General features: G+C 50.1%; 1 protein-coding gene across 3 annotated transcripts in view; it reads left to right on the plus strand.

The window, feature by feature from the left end:
• Nucleotides 1-16662, plus strand: part of MED27 (mediator complex subunit 27) — a 172518-nt gene that overhangs the window by 113917 nt on the left and 41939 nt on the right. For all 3 annotated transcript variants that reach the window (XM_024562011.3, XM_045196710.3, XM_045196712.3), the window contains exon 4: nt 170-263. In XM_024562011.3, coding sequence (XP_024417779.1) covers nt 170-263 — 94 coding nt within the window. The remainder of the gene's footprint in view (nt 1-169; nt 264-16662) is intronic.

A 16662-nucleotide genomic window follows, 5' to 3' on the forward strand; every position in this document is an offset into this window, starting at 1 on the left:
GACAGGGGCATAGTATTTTTGTCAAAAGCCATGATACCCCATTTACCTTCTTGCAAATGTCCTCCATTAATTGAGAGTTAAGTTGGAAAGAGAAGCTCTAGACCCCCGTGGACTTGCCTTGCTTTGAGTAGAGCACGTTTCACATGCGGCATTTCCTTTTCCCACTTAGATACGTCGATGATGTGATCAGCCGCATCGACAGGATGTTTCCTGAGATGTCCATCCACTTATCCAGACCCAATGGAACATCAGCAATGCTTCTGGTAAGTTCCCCCTGCCCGTCTGCAGGGTGTGTGGTGGGAAGTTGGCCTCAGGGTTGAAACGCCGGTTCTACGTTGTAGGACGTACAGAATGGAGATTAAATCCCAGTTTGGTGGCAAAGAGCATGTTTCTCTTCATTGGCATTCTGTAGGTTAAAAATTCTGCACTTTGAAACTTTGCTTTTGAACCAAATTGCAGAGCCCTTCTACGTGTTAACCAGAGAGGAAAGACACTTGAGACCATTTCACCTTCCGGTCAGTTCCTGGTGGTCTGGCGAGTCTGTTCTGTGGTGTCCCAAAGACAAGAGGCAGCTCAGCCGTTGGATCCTGCTAGTGAAGGCACCCTCTTAAAACAGAAGCAGGGTCTGTGGGAAATCACTTACGAAATCCGTTACATATTTAAGGAAAGTGTTCTGAGACCTTATCGCTGACGACTTCCACCTTTGTTGTTTCCGTTGGTTTGCTGCGAGCCGGTCGGCCTCATGAGCTCCCCACTGACGTTTGTGTTTGTGTGAGTTCACCGAGGACAGGGTGTTGGGGAAACAGAATGGGACAGATGTGCTAGTCCGTTCATTCGTTAGAAAGGCGTGGAGACTGAATGGTGAGAGGCCCTGCTAAGGGTCAGTGTAATAATATGCACATGTGGAATCCCCCCTGAACACAGATTTTGAGGAGCACCACATTTTACGGAAAGCAGAATTAATTGAACGAGAGCGATGGGTCCTGATGGGTGTCAGGGAGGCACCTCCAGGCCTTTGGGTGGTTTAGCCTCTGGGGCCTGGTGGGAACAGCCCACACTTCAGCACTGCACTTTTGTAAACTCCTGTCAAGAGCATCACCCAGGGTGAGCTGCCGTGTGCTCCCACCCTCCGCCTAGGGCACAGGCTGACCGTGTGCGCACGCCTCTTTCTCTTAAGAAAGGTAAAGTGGGCTTGTTGAGCGTGGGATACTTTATTGGGGGGGGGGGTAAAATTTATCTGGGTAACATTCTTTAAAATTCTCTTAAAACATACAGTGAATGAGATAATGCAGTGTTCTTTTAATAGAAAAACAATTTGTATCTGCCTGCAGAACATGAAGTATTTTCTGCCTCCGTTCAGTGTAGAAATTCTCTAAACTGTAAGCTCGTCTAGACCCAGCAGCTAAAACAAACCCTGCTTTCAGCGCACTCGACAAGGACCAAAGAGTTAATGAAGATAAAAATGAACGCGTCCTCCGTGAAATAGTTTTGTTCTCATCACTCCTGGATCACTGAGCTTCCACCTCACGAGGGAGGGAGGAGTTTGGCGTTGAAGGGAGCAGCGGAGAGAACTGGATTACCGGTGAACAGGGCTGGGATATTAGCAGTGCTTCCACCTGAGAGAGCCCGTGTGGATTTCACCGTGACCGTGGGCCTCGCCTGCTCTCTCAGGGAGCTGCTGTTTTAATAGACTGACGAGAGCATTTAGGGCCTCAGTTCGGGGAAGAATCCCATTTTATGACCTTTTTACCCCTCCACCAACCACCCATGAGAGGCTAATTGAGACCGCTGTGGTCTGGCCAGTTAGTTGTTATCTTTCTTAGGGGACTGGGGAATTCACAGAAGAGGGAGCTCACCAACAGGAGTAGCAGTGGGTGGTCTGCCTTAGCATCAGATCACCAGGAGGGTAATCATACTTTCAATGTAATGGCTTTATTGGGCCTTTACTTCTCAAAGATGGCATTTTATAGACTGCAGGTCTCGAGGCCCTTTGCTGCCTCCGCACCCATCCTGAGCCCAAAAGGGATTCCCATCCGGGAGGATCGGCAGCTGCCAACTCCCCCGCTCCCCTGGCTAGTGCCCCGGTCCCTGCGCCGTCGGCTGCAAGGCACTATCCCAGCAGTTCGGACAAAGGTTGGACATGTTGTCTGGAGCCAAGCTGGGATGGACTGCGCTCGCCTGTAGTGCCATGTCCCCGGGAAGCTGGCAGGTGGTGGGCAGGTGGGAGCGACCCATCAGGCTGTCTGGGCACGCCCAAGTGGTGTCTGCCAATGTCTCCTCTGGCCTGCCTTGGCCGAAGCCTGCACTGCGCCTTGTTCTTCAATCAAAAGGAGCTTCCTCGGGAGGCCGCCAGGCTTCCTCCAGTGCAGTCCACAGAAACCTGCTCTAACGCAAGCAAGACAAGGGCTCGTTTTTTGTCTTTATTTATAACAATGCTGGATGCTCACAGACGTGAAGATAGAGCTGACCTGCCAGAAGGGACACACTCCGGGGTGGTCCCAGGGGTGTCAGGAGCAGGCAGTGGTCCTCTGGGACCCTGAGCCCCAAATGACTTGTCATCAGCTGCCTTCCATCCAATGCCTGCGCTCACACAACCCAAGCGGGGGAGGGTCACACCTCAGCAGCCCCCTGTGCATGGGGCAGAGGGGTCGGCCCCCAGGGGAAGAGAGGCGGGCCAGAAAGCAGCAGTCTGCCGATTAAACAAGGGTGACTGGGCAGGGCCTGAGCTGACGTAGAGGGTCCTCGCAGCCACCCTAGCGCCACTGGCTTGCACTCTATCCTTAGTCAGAAAACCGGTGGCCCTCCTGGGGCAGGCACAGGACACTGCTCCCAGGCCTGCAGGGTGCTCGTCCTGCGGCAGGTACAGCTCGTGGTGGTGGCAAGTGAGAGCTGGACTACCCGGCACCAGGCTGATGATTTTTTTAAAACCTCATTATGTAATTCGATAAATTCAGAGGAGTGCGTGTCATGTACCGTGGGATGTCAACCATAAACCGTGCGCTCACCACTCAGCGTAAGAGCAGAACAAAGCCCTGTGTGCCTCCTGCCTCTCCCCGGTCCCAGCCTCTCCTCCCAAGTCACTGCCGTCCTGGCCATCCGCCTCTTCTGCTCCTTGTCTTCCTGCAGACACCTACGGCCCCCGGTGACGTGCTGTTTGGCCTTGGTGGGTTTGAACCTCATGAAGCAGCCTCCTGCTGTGTGTGTCATTCCTGAGATGGGCCTGTGCTTGGTCTGGCGTGGGACCATCTTCTTTGTTAGGTGATGTCCCTCCTGTGGCCACGCCCACTTCATTCTTTCCCCGCCCCTGCATGTTTGGGTGCCTCCTGATGCTTTTCATTCCTGGTGGTGTGAGCGCTGTGTCACCTACACCCAAATGTACGTTCAAGCCGCAGCCCGACTGTGGAGCCAGAGCAGGCTGGTCTGGGGGAGGCGGGAGCATTGGGAGCCGAGGGGCAGATGACTGTTCCCAAGTACCGCTCAAGCTGTGAACTGTGGCAGCGTGGTGCCCACAGGGGTGTACTCGGGGGTCCAGAGGTGGCTGTGGTGAAGTGGCCTGGCCACCACTAGGAGCGCGTCCTGCTGGCTCTGTTGCTGATGCAGATGTCTTCTGGTTTGGGCACGTTAGCGTAGAGGGGTCTTCAGACTTTCCGTGCACGTATGGCGGACAGCGGATAGCCCCTGAACTACAGAGCCCACGACCAGAAGGCAGGCTTTGGTGATCCCTCCTTCACCGAGAAGCAGAGGGGACCTTGGATGCACCGTGGCCTGTAGTTGAGACCCCCCCCCACCATCAGCACTGGTCTCCTCACAACCTAGAAGGGCAGCAGGAAATGGGGAGGGTGGACTTGGCACTCTTTTAGGCGGCTGGGGTCTGTTTGGCTCACCTGAAGCTAAGCCGGCCTTTCCTCGTTGCCCTGGAGGCATCGGGACTGCAGAACCCCTCAGAAATCGAGGAGCAGCCACCTTCTGGCCTGGGCACTATGTCTGACACAGAAGTACTCACGTGTATCCTCTTAGTGCATATGGGCGCGCAGATAGTGCATGCGTAGGAGACGGGACGGGGGGGCGGGGGGAGGACAAGCAGATGCTCAGGAAATATTCGCTGAGTGAAGACACGTCTGACAGATAAAAGCATCTTTCTCTTCACATGTGTCAGTCTGTCCATATTGGCTGCAATGGGGACCCGCTCCCTGGGCGAGAAGGAATAGGCATTAATGCCAGTTCGGTTCCAAAGCTGTCGGGACGCTTGTGGCCTTGACTTCCTCAGCGTCTTTGTGAGTCTTCAGCAGCTGACTATAGCCCTACACTCCGAGCCCTAGCTGCTGCGATTCTAATCCTTCGGCCTCTAATCTTCCAAAGCACCGTGGGCTCTCTCCGCTCTGTTGCAGGGCGGGCAGGGGGCTGCTTTGGTGTTACATAAGGTAGTAACTCGTGATGTAATAAATCCTGTTTCCTTTCTTTGAAGAGATGAGCTCAGTCATCCGAAAATAAATCTAGCTATGTTGATATTTAGTTTTAGTTAATCTACCACCTAACACCCATTATTAATATTCTTTAAACAGTCAAAATATTGTAAGAGCTCAAGTGAGTCAGAGACTAGAACAAGCAGCTGGCTTCTTTTGGCATTTAAAATATTAATCTACAATTTTGACTGATTCACTAGGTATAAAAATGTTAGAAAAGAAGAAAAAGATGAAGCTTCAACCATGATATTTGAAAGATAACTTGATGTTGTATACGATTAATCTTTATAGGTTATATGATTTGCAACATATAAAACTCATTTGTCAATCTTTCTAAATATACATTTTAACCAACCTTCAGTTCCTTTGACATATTCATGCCTTGCTTTTGAATGACACATCTTTTTTTAAACCGTCCAGACACCCTTTACTGCCAGGGCTGAGAAACCCTCGTTTAGTGCGTGCAAATGCTGTGGCGTCCCATGGAAATGCCGGTGTTTTCCTAAGGGGCGCTTTCCCCAGTGTACAGAGACTGAAATAGTAACTTCAGTTGTCCTTCAGGAGTTTCTGAAGACGCTACAGCACCCGCTTCAGGGCTCTGTGCCGTATTTTAGCATTTTCGTCACAGCACAGAGTGTTATTGGAGTTCTTTGTTAAATGCCTTCTTTAAATGCCACTTTATAAGACGTGCAAGAAAAAGCAGCTCTTCTTTTCTACTTCGTGTTTGGCATATAACAGTTGTACATTTGTTTTCACACATCAGACCCTTTTTTAAGGCAGCGGTCCTCCAACCGTGGTCCAGGGATGGGGGGCGCAGAGACTGTTTCGGGGGTCCCCAAGTCGGAACTGTCTTTATGGTAGTACTGAGACCTTGTTTTCCTTTTCCACTCTCTTGCATTGACAAGGTCATCATGGAGTTTCCCGGGGGCTACAGATTGTCAGATGACGTCCTCACCCCAACACCTGTTGGCTTGTGGTTTTGTGTTAAACGTTTCTGTTGTATTTCTAGTGTTTCTAATGTAGTAGATCCTGAGAGCTGTATCTCTCGGAAACTAAAGTCCTTAAGGCCCTCGGGAATTTTCAAGAGTGGAGTGAGGCCCTGAAACCAGAACGTTAGAGCTGCTGCTTTGAGGGGAAATACGTCTGCCTTAACCTAAAGAGCATTCGAAACAGTGTGTCCAACTAAATTTCAAAGAAGTGGCTCCAAAAACGTGCGTTGCAATGGCAGTGAAATGACTGGAGGTTTATTAAGGATTTAAAAGTTTGAGGTTAAAAAAAGTCAAAAAGTGAAAAGCAAAGGAATGTTGGCCATTCCACAGGACGGCTAACTTGGTTTCTTCAAAAGAGCATTCTTAAAGCACTTTGAAGGGTTTGAGCATGGTCTAAATTTCAAACGATACCAAGGGATTGTTGGAGATTCTGTTAGATGTGATAATGGCCTCATGGTTATGAAACCAAAGTCTGTTTTTGAGAGATGGACACTGAAGTGTATAAAGTTGAAATAACATGTATGAGTTTTGCTTTGAGATATTTCCCAGAAAGAAAGGGCTAGATAAAGCAGGTGTGGCACAGTCTAAACCTTGACCATTTTTTAATTTGGGTGGTTGTTAAATAATCTCTGTTCCTTTATGTTTGAAAATGTTTGCAATCAGAAATATTATGGGTAACTATCTAAATCCAAGTCTCCCGCATATCCTCCAAAAAATACAGAAAAACACAAGTAAAACTACAGAAAGCACCATAAGCACAGCTAGAAGACCAAGAATGCCCACACTCCAAAACAAAACAGAAGAAACCGGCCCTGTAGTGGGCTGTCACTCACACCCTCACCATCGACCTTTGCTGTGGGAAAGAGACCTCACGCAGAGTCCCTGCTGTCTGATTCCCCGATGACAGGCCCCGATGACGCCCTGGGACAGGCCCACACGGAGACAAATAAAATCAGCATGGCGTTGGCCGGGGGGGTGGGAGGGGGTCCTGTGCATCCATAGAGGTTCATGTGTCCGTGTGCGTTTCCCAAATTCCAGGAACGGCACAGGTGGGAGTTGTATGTTTTGCTCTAGGCAAACTTTACCTCAAAAAGTGTTTAAACATTAAATTCCATGTTATTCTCGCTGAGCGATTAGGGATGAAGTGTACTAATGTCTGCAGCTTTCAAATGCAGAGGATTTCCTAGCAACTGGGAAAACCCACAGTCCCACTGCTCCAGCAGTGGGCCTGCCACGAGCCGCTAGCGTTCCGTCGTGATCGCCATTTTCTGTTACCAAACCCAACCAGTTGGGGGTGGGGGTGTCCTACTGCTCGTCGCCTACCAGCAAATCTCCAAAGACAGAGTTCGGTGGAAAAGAAAGGAATCTTTTATTTGAGGGCAAGTTTCTGCCTAACATATCTGGGTAACAAAAGTAAGGGGAAAGGAAAAGTCAGGGTATGACATCAAAAATCGTCTCATTACAGCTGCTGCATAGGCTCAAGAACTGAAAGTGACACAAGGACAAAAGTCTGTTCACCAAGGCCTTTGGAAATAACAGCAAGCTTCTGCCTCAAAGCCCATTCCCTCTAAGACACCCAAAGACAAGTCACCCTGTCACCCTCTGCCAGCTCAGCTCGAGGTTGCACCAGGAGCCTCTTCTGTCATAGACGTAGGTGGCTTAGCTAGTCCCCAGTCATTGTCTGACTCCAGACCTCTGCTTACAGGCCAGCACTGGCCACCGCTGGCAGGCCTGTTGGCAACCAGTGACACGTCCCCCTCCCAGAGGAAGGGAAAGACCCAGCCGCCTTTCCGCTTTCCAGAGCGCTCCGTTTCAAAACTCCTGTCGCAGACCCCATGCAAAAGCCAATGGGAGGGTCCAGCCTCCCAACTGGTGGAATTGAGGTGGACTGGTGAAGAGTTAGACAGGGATACACGTAATAACTAAGTAGGACCAAATGATAGTTATGGACCCTAGCTCCTGGGATATGGGTGTTCACCCTGCAATCCTTTGAACTCTTTAGATCTTTGAGATTTTCCATAATAAAATGTTGAAGGGCTAAGCAACACGACTTGAGGACCGCCCGCCCCACCCCTGCCCCAAGGACACAGGCACCACAGAACGGAAGGAGAGTGTGTGACATGTGCCCCTTGCTGACTTCAGTGTTCTCAGGTGTGTGGGGAGATGAAAGGTAGTCTTGAGTCAGAAATTCAGAAAATAAAGATAGAAACAGGCAAAGAATGTGAAGAAATGAAAAGGACTTATTATAAAAGTAAAAATGATAAAATTATCTCAGAAATTGACTAAATTTTCAGATGCTCAAGGAAAAAATACAGTCAAGTGACATTTAATAACAGATATTGAAGAAATGCCAGGAAACTACCAAGAGAATGAAAATAAGATACAGAAAAAAGTAGGAAAGGGTCAGAGAGAAGGTTGCTGAAGCGTAACACAAAAGACTAAGAAGAAGAAACATGTATATGATTAGCGTTTGTGAAGAAGAAGAGCAAAGTAATGGAACAGAACTAACATGTAAAACTGCAGTATCTGGAAACTAGAGAGCGTCTGAGTGTCCATGCCGAAAGGACTCACTGGGTACTTGAGAAAATTGACCAGAGACAGTCCAGTCTAAGATATGTACCAGTGATGCTATTAGACCCCAGAGATGAAGAAAATCCCCACGGCTTCCAAGCAAAAAAAAAAAAAAATCAAAGAAATGACAAGGCAGGAGAATTAGACTGGCATCAGACGTCTTGAAACCAATATATGAAGTGAGGCAGCGATGGAGCCGCACTGTCAAAGAAAGTGTGACTTAAGGATACATATGTCGTTCAAGCATCAAGGCCAGAGAAATAGCATTTCAGACATAGAAGCCCATACCTGTTATCCCATCTTAAGGAATCCGCAGGAGAGTGAGCTCCATCCAGCCAGGAGAGCGGCGTGGGGGACCTCAGCCTAAGGACTGAGAGTGAGCATGTGACGTATTCAGGTGTGGACAGGAGACTAAAAGGAGGACGGTGACGAGGATGAAGTAGTAATGTGCAGCATGTAGCTTCTAGCACGGGGGGGACCGTCGGAACAAAAGTGGGAGGAGGGGGAGGTAGCGATGAAAGCCAAGCAAGCTCACTGGTTCTCGTCCGTGTGACAGAGGAGACTCAAAAGTGCCATTCAAAACTGGCCCCACACTGGCCCACAAGATGCTGGAAATGGGGGCAAAGGGCATTAGAGTGTATAGATGTGAAGCAGGAGAACAGAGGTCCAAGCCTTCCTAAATACAGTCAAGCAGTAAGTAAACAAGTGAGCGAGCAAAGAGGAGCATTGGAAATGCAACAACGCATAAAAGCTGTTATATGACAATTATATGACCGGCTTGAGACCACATGTATCAGTCATACCCATAAATGTGAATGCGTTTAACTTCTCGCTCATGAAAAGACTTTTTTAAAGTTCCTATGAAAACAAGTATGCAACAAAGGATAGGCACCCACGAGAAGGGACAGCTACCCAGGGACATGCCCTGTCAGGCGTGAAAACACACTCCACCAGGGCTGCCCAACCTTTTGGCGTCTCTGGGCCACGCTGGAAGAAGAGTTGTCTTGGGCCAGATATTAAGTGCAGTGCAGCGCGTCATCACAAAACTGTCCCATCGTGTTTTAAGTAAATGTGCGATTTTGTGTCGGGCCGTATTCGTAGCCACCCTGGGCCGCGTGTGGGCTGTGGTCGGACACCTTGCGAAAGCACCTCTGACTGAAGCCGTTGTGGCCTGCGGGATAGCAAGCAGACAAGCGGAATAAAACAGACTAAAATTGACTCAAGTAGCTACGAAGGTGTAGCATCTGAGATCCATAGGGCCTCAGTTGTAAAAGGGAAAAAAATTAGCCAGAAAACATAGTCTTCTAGAAGACAACTGATGAGCTGGGAGAACATATTTGCAACATATATCAGAGATACAGGGCTAATACCCCTAAGATCATTTTTTAAATCTTACAAGTGAAGGGAAAAGGACCAAAAATGGGGTAGAAAATGAGGAAAAGAAACAGACAATTCACCCCACCAAAAGATATAAAAATGGTACTTAAACATATGAAAAGATGTTCCACCTTATCATAATTAGAGAAATGCAAATTAAAACTGCACTGAGGTGCCATTTCTCACCTACCAGATTGGCAAAAATTACACAGTGTAACACCACTTTCTGCTGGCGAGCGCGCCCGGGAGGAAGCAGACGCAGTCAGATGTCAGAGGCCGCTAGTGGGACTGGAGGCCGACCCGCTGATCTGGAGGGACTGCAGGGGTGTCTGATTAACCCACGTGTGCTTACCTTTTGACCCAGCAGCACCGCACCCAGGAGTCCCCCTGAAGGCACACACCCAGCAGTGCGAGAGTACGTGTGCACGAACTGTTGGTTGTGACTTGTTTGTGACTCAGAATACTGGTGTCACCTAACTGCCCGTGCAGACAGTGAGTGACAGGCAGTGGTGACACAGCCGCACCATTGCCTTGCCTTCTCCATGGCTCATAGGAAGTGATTTCCAGGACATACTGTTAAGAGAAAGAAAGCCAAGTGCAGCAGCAGTATCCTTACTGTGCTTTCTCTTTGTGAGAGAGGGATGCAGAGTGTCTGTCATCTGCTCGTGGGGAGGGAAGCACACAGGAAAGATGAGCCGGAACCAAAGAAACTGGCTAGCGGGGCGGTAGGCGGGAATGGGTCGGATGGAGGTGTGCAGGGGGAGAACGTGCCTCTGAGTGTTCCTATTTGTAGAGTTCTGACTTCTAGAACCGACGTAATATTTCACATGCTGAAAAAATCAATCTGATCAACAAGAGTGGATTTTAAAAAATAGAATGCAAATGGAAATAAATAACCCTAACTGTATTTCAAATGAAGAATGCAGCCGCTCTTTGGAGGAGGAGTATCCTTTGGATGCAGCATTTTTACTCTAAATCCTGAGGCTGAGGACTGTGGAAACTGTGAACCAATATTGAACCCTAGGTGGTTGGCCAGCTTTTCCCAGGAGTATGAGTTAGCAATTCTGCAGCTGTTCTGTGTGTTCTCGGGTTGAGCAAATAAGGAAATAAATTGTGTGTAATGGGAGCCAGGTCTCTCCCTTTTGGAGAGGAACAGTACAAATATAGAAAGGAGGACGCTAGAATCAACTCTTGGTGTTGGGTTGGAATCAGTAGTGACAATATGAACTGATTATCTTCAAATATATATAGTAGAAAGATGTAGAAATAGGTAGCAGTGTGCAAGTACACACACACGTAGGTGCCGGCTCGGTCTGCTGAGAGGTGGGGGAGCTGTGAGACTCTGGGAAGCACCAGAGCCCCCGTTGTCCACGTCCGAGTTTCTAAGTACCAGTCTCCTGTTCAGGAACCAGGCTTCCTGGAGAAGTGGCTGGCGCCAGAACGGGGGAAGAGAGAGGACAAGGTGAATCCAGAACATCTCGCTGTACCAGGACGTAGGGGACATTCTTGAAGAATGACTGGGTTGGGTTAGAAAAAAAAAGAAGCCAGTTTGAAATGGGCCCTGCCGGCCAAGCTGGGACCACTGGGCACCAAAATGAGTTAGGTAGTAGTGGGTTATAACCCAGAGAGAAAACAGTAATTCAGAAATAAATTAATAAAGAAATGGAGGTATCAGTATAGCAGAACAATAGCTGGAGGAAAACTGTTCTTTATGGTAGAATGTGAGCTAGTGAATGTACAAAGAATGGGAAAATTTGGCAGCCACCGTAGCAGTAACTGCTTCACATAAGAATCAAGACTCATCGGGGGATGAGTCTTGATGGGCAAACTTTGGCGACAGACAGCCTGACTGTTGGGGTGCACGCCTGTGTGTGTGCAGAGAGCGGATCTGCGCCCACCAGCGCCAGCTCACGGGGTGTACTGCTAACATTTAGGACATCCAGGTGAAGTGTTGTCAGGAATTCTTGGCACTGTTTTTGCAACTTTTCTATGTCTGAAATTGTCCAAAATTATTTCAGAACAAGTTACATTTTTTAAGCATGCGTTTTTAGATTGGTTCATTAGATGAAATTGTATGCGTTTGATCCACAATGTGACCATTGCCCTTCCCTCCCCCCACTGCCACCACCCTGGCCCAGGCCTGTGCAGCCTGTCCCCTGGGTCGGCACAGCAGCCTCCTGACAGTACCCCCCACTGCCACGTTTCCCTCCGACTCTCCACCCAGAGCCAGAGGCTTTTGAAGGGGAAGTCAGGTCGTGAGTCTGCTCTGCTCAGAGCCTGCAGTGGCTCCCCACTTCCCTCCCCGACAGCCCAAGTCCTCGTGCGTCTGCTCACCGTCTGCCCTGACTCCACGCCCTGTCCCTCGCTGGGCACCCCTGTGCTCACGGCCAGCAGGGTTCGCTCTTGTGTCGCTCTCAGTGAGGCTTGTCCTGACTGGCATGTACAGCTGCCCCCATCTCCCGGAATGCCTTTGTGATTGTATACTACTTACCTCTCTCCAAGATAGTCCATGATTTGCTTGTCCAGTGTTACCTCTGGGAAGACTGGAAGCTCCACAAGGGACAGAGCTTGTCTGTGCACTGACGTGTCCCCAAGCCCCTAGACCAGGGCCTGGCACAGAGTAGGTGCTTGATAATTATGTGTGACATAACTACTCACATTCCTGTGTGCCTGCAGGCGTGTCCAACCTTCGGCCGCGGGCTGCATGCAGCCCAGGATGGCCTGGGAGTGTGGCCCAACACAAAAGCGTAAATTTACTTAAAACATTACGAGATTTTTTTGTGATTACGTGTTGCAATGTATTTAATGTATGGCCCAAGGCAATTCTTCCATTGTGGCCCAGAGACGCCCAAAGGTTGGCCCCCCTGCAAGTGTAAAGGAAACCAAAGTACAAGGTGCTTAAATACCGAGGTGAGCTCTTGGGGAGAGACGTGAGCCCGGAGGGAGGCCGCACTCCTGGTGCGGACCGAGGGGACATGACCCTGCGTCCGCATGTTCTAGCATCCTCGGCTAGCAGAGCTCTGCTGATCTCCCGGGGGGCATTCTTTTATTTTCTGCATGAAACACTAACTATTATTTGGTTTTTTAAATTGTAATCATGAGTCCTTCTTAGGATTAAAATTTATAGAAAGAAAAACTGTCCCTTCAAGTATAAAATTCAGTGGGTACAGAAATACTGGCTTGCCGTTACAGATTTCTTCACTAAGCTTCATTGTTTAGCGAGAGCTTTCCCACTGCCAGGCACCCAGCTCAGTCGCACACACTGCCTCTCAGCCCTGCCCGGGACCCCAGGAGGGAGGCTGCTTTATCCCCGTTTTCCAGGTGACTGAGCGGAGGCATGAAGAAGCTGCAGGCCACATGGCTGGGAGGTAACCCCATGTCATGACAGAGCAAGAGCTCAGACTTTCATCTGTTTAAAAAAATTAATGAGCTACCCCAACGTTCCGTCCTGTCTCGCCCTGACCCCTCTTACTCCCTCTCCCAGAGGCACGCCTGGCCCTGGGGGTTCCCGCCCCCCAAGATGGACTCAGGACTGAGCAGACCAGCAGTGGCAGCTGTACCAGGGCGGGAGGGAGCCAGGCACGGTCTCAGCAACTGTTCCTGCCCGCTTCTCTGAGGCTTCTCGGGCGAGGTATCTGCAGTGCTTCTGAGGAACTACGTAGGCCAGAGCTGTGCTCAGCTCTCTCTGCTGGAGGCGCGTGATTTACGGTTCCGTGTAGATAGGGCCTTCCTTTAAGACACACAAATGCCACTTCATGGGAGTCCCTGTCCCGTTCCTATTTAACTTCTGACATCAACTATTGTTGTGATTTCCAGGATCTTAACCTCGGCTCTGTGCACTCTTGGAGGCGGTGGCTAGGCCTCAGGAACCCTCGAAGCCCAGCAGTGTTGGTGTGTGGGTGTGCCCATGTGCCCCTTCCTCGGGACCAGGGTCTGTGGCTTCCAGGAGGAAGGGCGGTTCATCCCCAAAGCAGGTGACCAACACCCGTCTCAGTCCTTAACTGGGGCTCTGAGGCCCTTCCCTTTCGGCTTCCTGGTTTCCTGCTGACGGAGGTTCTGTTCTCTGTGCTCCTGTTTCGTATTCATCCGATAACAACATTTGTGCTTCGTTTCCAGGTGAATTTCGGTGGCTTCCAGGTGAAAGCTAGAACCCCGCTTGCAAAGGCAAGGGCCTTTTCAGGGGAGCAGGCGGGATGGAGGATGCCTTCGGGCACCAGAGGGGGGCGGCTTGAAAACAGACATAGACGTTACATCTGTCGCTTCAGATTTGACAGCTAAGACATTAAAAATTTTTTTTGAGTTACATCGTTTTATTTTCTGACAAAAGCATGGTTTTTCCTAGAACTAATTTCAAGGAGTAGTATAAACAAGCAGACGTTTTTTAGAATAGCAAAAAGGGGGGAGTAGTTCATACTGTTTCTTTCTTTCTCTTTAACAAATGTCATCACCGGTGTGTGTTGCTGCTCTAGTTTCGGTGGCTGTAGTTCGGCACAGGCGTGCCCAGAGGCAGTGGGTGATGCACTCACATCTGTCACTGAAGGTGCGTTTAGGACTTAACGTTCATTGACAGTTTCCCTAAGATTCCCTAAAAACATTTAGTCCAAATGAGTGCTAGTCCAGTTAGGCACCCCAGAATCCCCCGGAAATGCTAATATTTCAGTACTCCTCAGATTCTGTCCTTTATAACGACAGCCTTTAAAGCCCATAATTCATGTCTTAGTTTCCTGTGACACTTTTCAATTCCATTTGTCTCCAGGAAGTTGGGAAGCGCGTTCTGCCAATGCTTGCAGGTATGGGTCTGCAGGGGTTAGCCTGGCATTTACCGTGGTGAATTTAAGTGTTGGAGAAAACCCTCCTGGCTCCAAAGGTGTTATATTGGGTTTCACTTTAAAACATTTTGAACGCATTACATGAAACCTCTGGCTGGGACAAGCAGGGGACACTGCCTTTCCGAGCAGGGTGAAACCGCGTTCGAAACGCAGGACAGTGGATTGCGGAAGCGCGCTGTGCCCAAGCTGCCCGAGCAAGTTTTCAGGTGGGCTAGTTTAATCTTGTTTCATGGTGAGTGTTGGGTCTTTTGTCAGGTATCTGGTTTCCAGACTGCTTGTCTTGCACTCAGGCCCCAATTGGACAGCTCTCTGTTCCAATACTTACCTTCGTTCTTGTAACAAATATTTATTGATCAAACACTGTGTGGAAAATAACACTGTGCTGTGGTCCCCAGCAGTGAGCCACGCATGCACTCTTTCCGATGTGCTGGCTGGTGGCCCTGCCCGCGCAGTCCGGTCGGCCCCTGCCCGCCTGCCCTGCTCCCGACCCCTGTGCCTGAGCTCTGCCTGCTGCTGGCTTCCGGTTGGCTTCCTGGCCTCCTTGTCTCTGGACGCTTGGCCTCCACTCCATCTTCCACACTTGAGTGATCCTTCTAAAGTGCCGCTCTCCCCAGGCCAGTGTGCTACTCAGGGGGTGCCTTGCTGTTTGTAGGAGAAAGCCCTCCTCCTTGGAGGAGCTTACATGGTCTTTATCGCCTGGCCTAGAGTTTAGAGTTTACCTCTAACCTCTTTCCTCCTACCTCCCTCCACCTGCCTGGGTGTCCCCAGCACTCTCTGATGTTTCTCCATGGAGGCACGGTTGGCATTTCGGGATGGACAGTTTCTTTCGCAGGGAACTGCATATACCCCATATGCAGAAGGTTGAGCATCCCCAGCCCCAAACTGCTAAATACCTGTAGCTCTTCCCACTCACTGCGACAAGCGGAGATACCTCCTCATTCCCAGAAGCTCCTTGGGAACCACAAGAATCCCCAAACACTCCCATGTCCGTTTGCTGCTGTGCTTCGTCCCGCTGTTCCCTCTGCCCGTGGTGTCCCCGTCCGCTTCCTGCCCCTGCAGGCAAAGCTGCCGTGTAGCCTCTGACACTGGGGTCTGGCGTAACTTTCAAGAAGCCCACCCTTCCTTCTCCAGGTCAAGATGATTTCTCCCTTTCTGCTCCTAAAGTACTGTGTGTGCCTGCGTTGCAGGGGTAGCAGTGTGCAGAAGTGTCGTGGCCTGATCTTAAACGGATCGCTTGGCTTTAAAGCGCCATTTGACAGTCGCTGCAACTTCGCACACGACGGGGTGGGGGCACGGAGCCATGACGAAGCTCTGGGAGGGCAGTGCCGTGGCCCGGCCGGGTACCCAGTAACAGCTCTCGCGCTGCACCTCGTCGGTAGCCTCACAGCGCCCGCGGTGCGGGCCTGGCACTTCACAAAGACGGCTGCTCTCAGGACTTCGCAACTCCCACGGGACAAAGAGACGGCGTAAATTATTGTCACTGATCTTGTTATTAGAAGAACAACGATATTGATCAATAGATTCTTTCATCCCCTTGTAACTTGTCTCAGTTTGTATTTGACCAAATGGAGCCATTTCTCTCAACACCTGCTGCAATCAATAATGTGCAGCAAAATGATGTTACTCTTCCCGAGTCATAATCTTGGTTCTGAAGAGTTACTCACACAGGAGCCCAGGCTGCTGCGTCCTGCAGACCATCAGGCTGTCTTGCTGCAGATTTATGCGCAGCAATTGAATCTCATTAGCTCGGATTTACACTGCATAGACCAAGCATGTAAATAATCGGAGCCTTCCAGAGCTGTGTTCAATCTTCAGCTGATCTTAAAAGCAGTTTATCTCTGCGTTTTCCTTTATTCCCTGCTCCCAGTCCGCGCGCTTGGTGTTTCCTCCATTTAACCTTTGCGTTGTGTCCACGTGTCGAGATGAAGCAGAGGCTCGTGTTCATGAATGTGGCGCACGTGGGCACGTCTGTTTGCACATCTGATGTGGCCGCGTGCTGTTAGTTACGTGAACCTTGTCTTAGTGAACGCTGTTGAGGCTGATTGAACTAGTCAGGCTGTCTGTAGTTGTGGGAGTGGCGGTGCTCGGCACTCCCATCATTACCATCTCCATCCTAGCTGTCGTCCCGCCTCGTTAGCAAACTAATGAGCACACAGGCCCTGGAGCCGGGCCACTGAGTCCCCTCCCTGGCTCTGCCACTTCTGGCTGCATGGCGTTGAGAGGTCACTTTGTTCCCTGTGCCGCCATTCCCTCCCTGCACGGTGGAGCCGGTCAGAGGCCTCTCGTGTGGGGCTGCTGTGCAGGTCACCCGGTTCATCCCGGCAGCCACCGGCAAGATGGCCGCAGGGGTAGGGCAGTGATTTCTCGTAGGCGTTTGTTGAAGGCCTTGAAACTTCGTAGGCCTCGTTCCTGACTTAACTCACCATGCAGGCT

Source organism: Desmodus rotundus, chromosome 1 (genome assembly GCF_022682495.2).
Source record: "Desmodus rotundus isolate HL8 chromosome 1, HLdesRot8A.1, whole genome shotgun sequence".
Taxonomy (NCBI): Eukaryota; Metazoa; Chordata; class Mammalia; order Chiroptera; family Phyllostomidae; genus Desmodus; species Desmodus rotundus.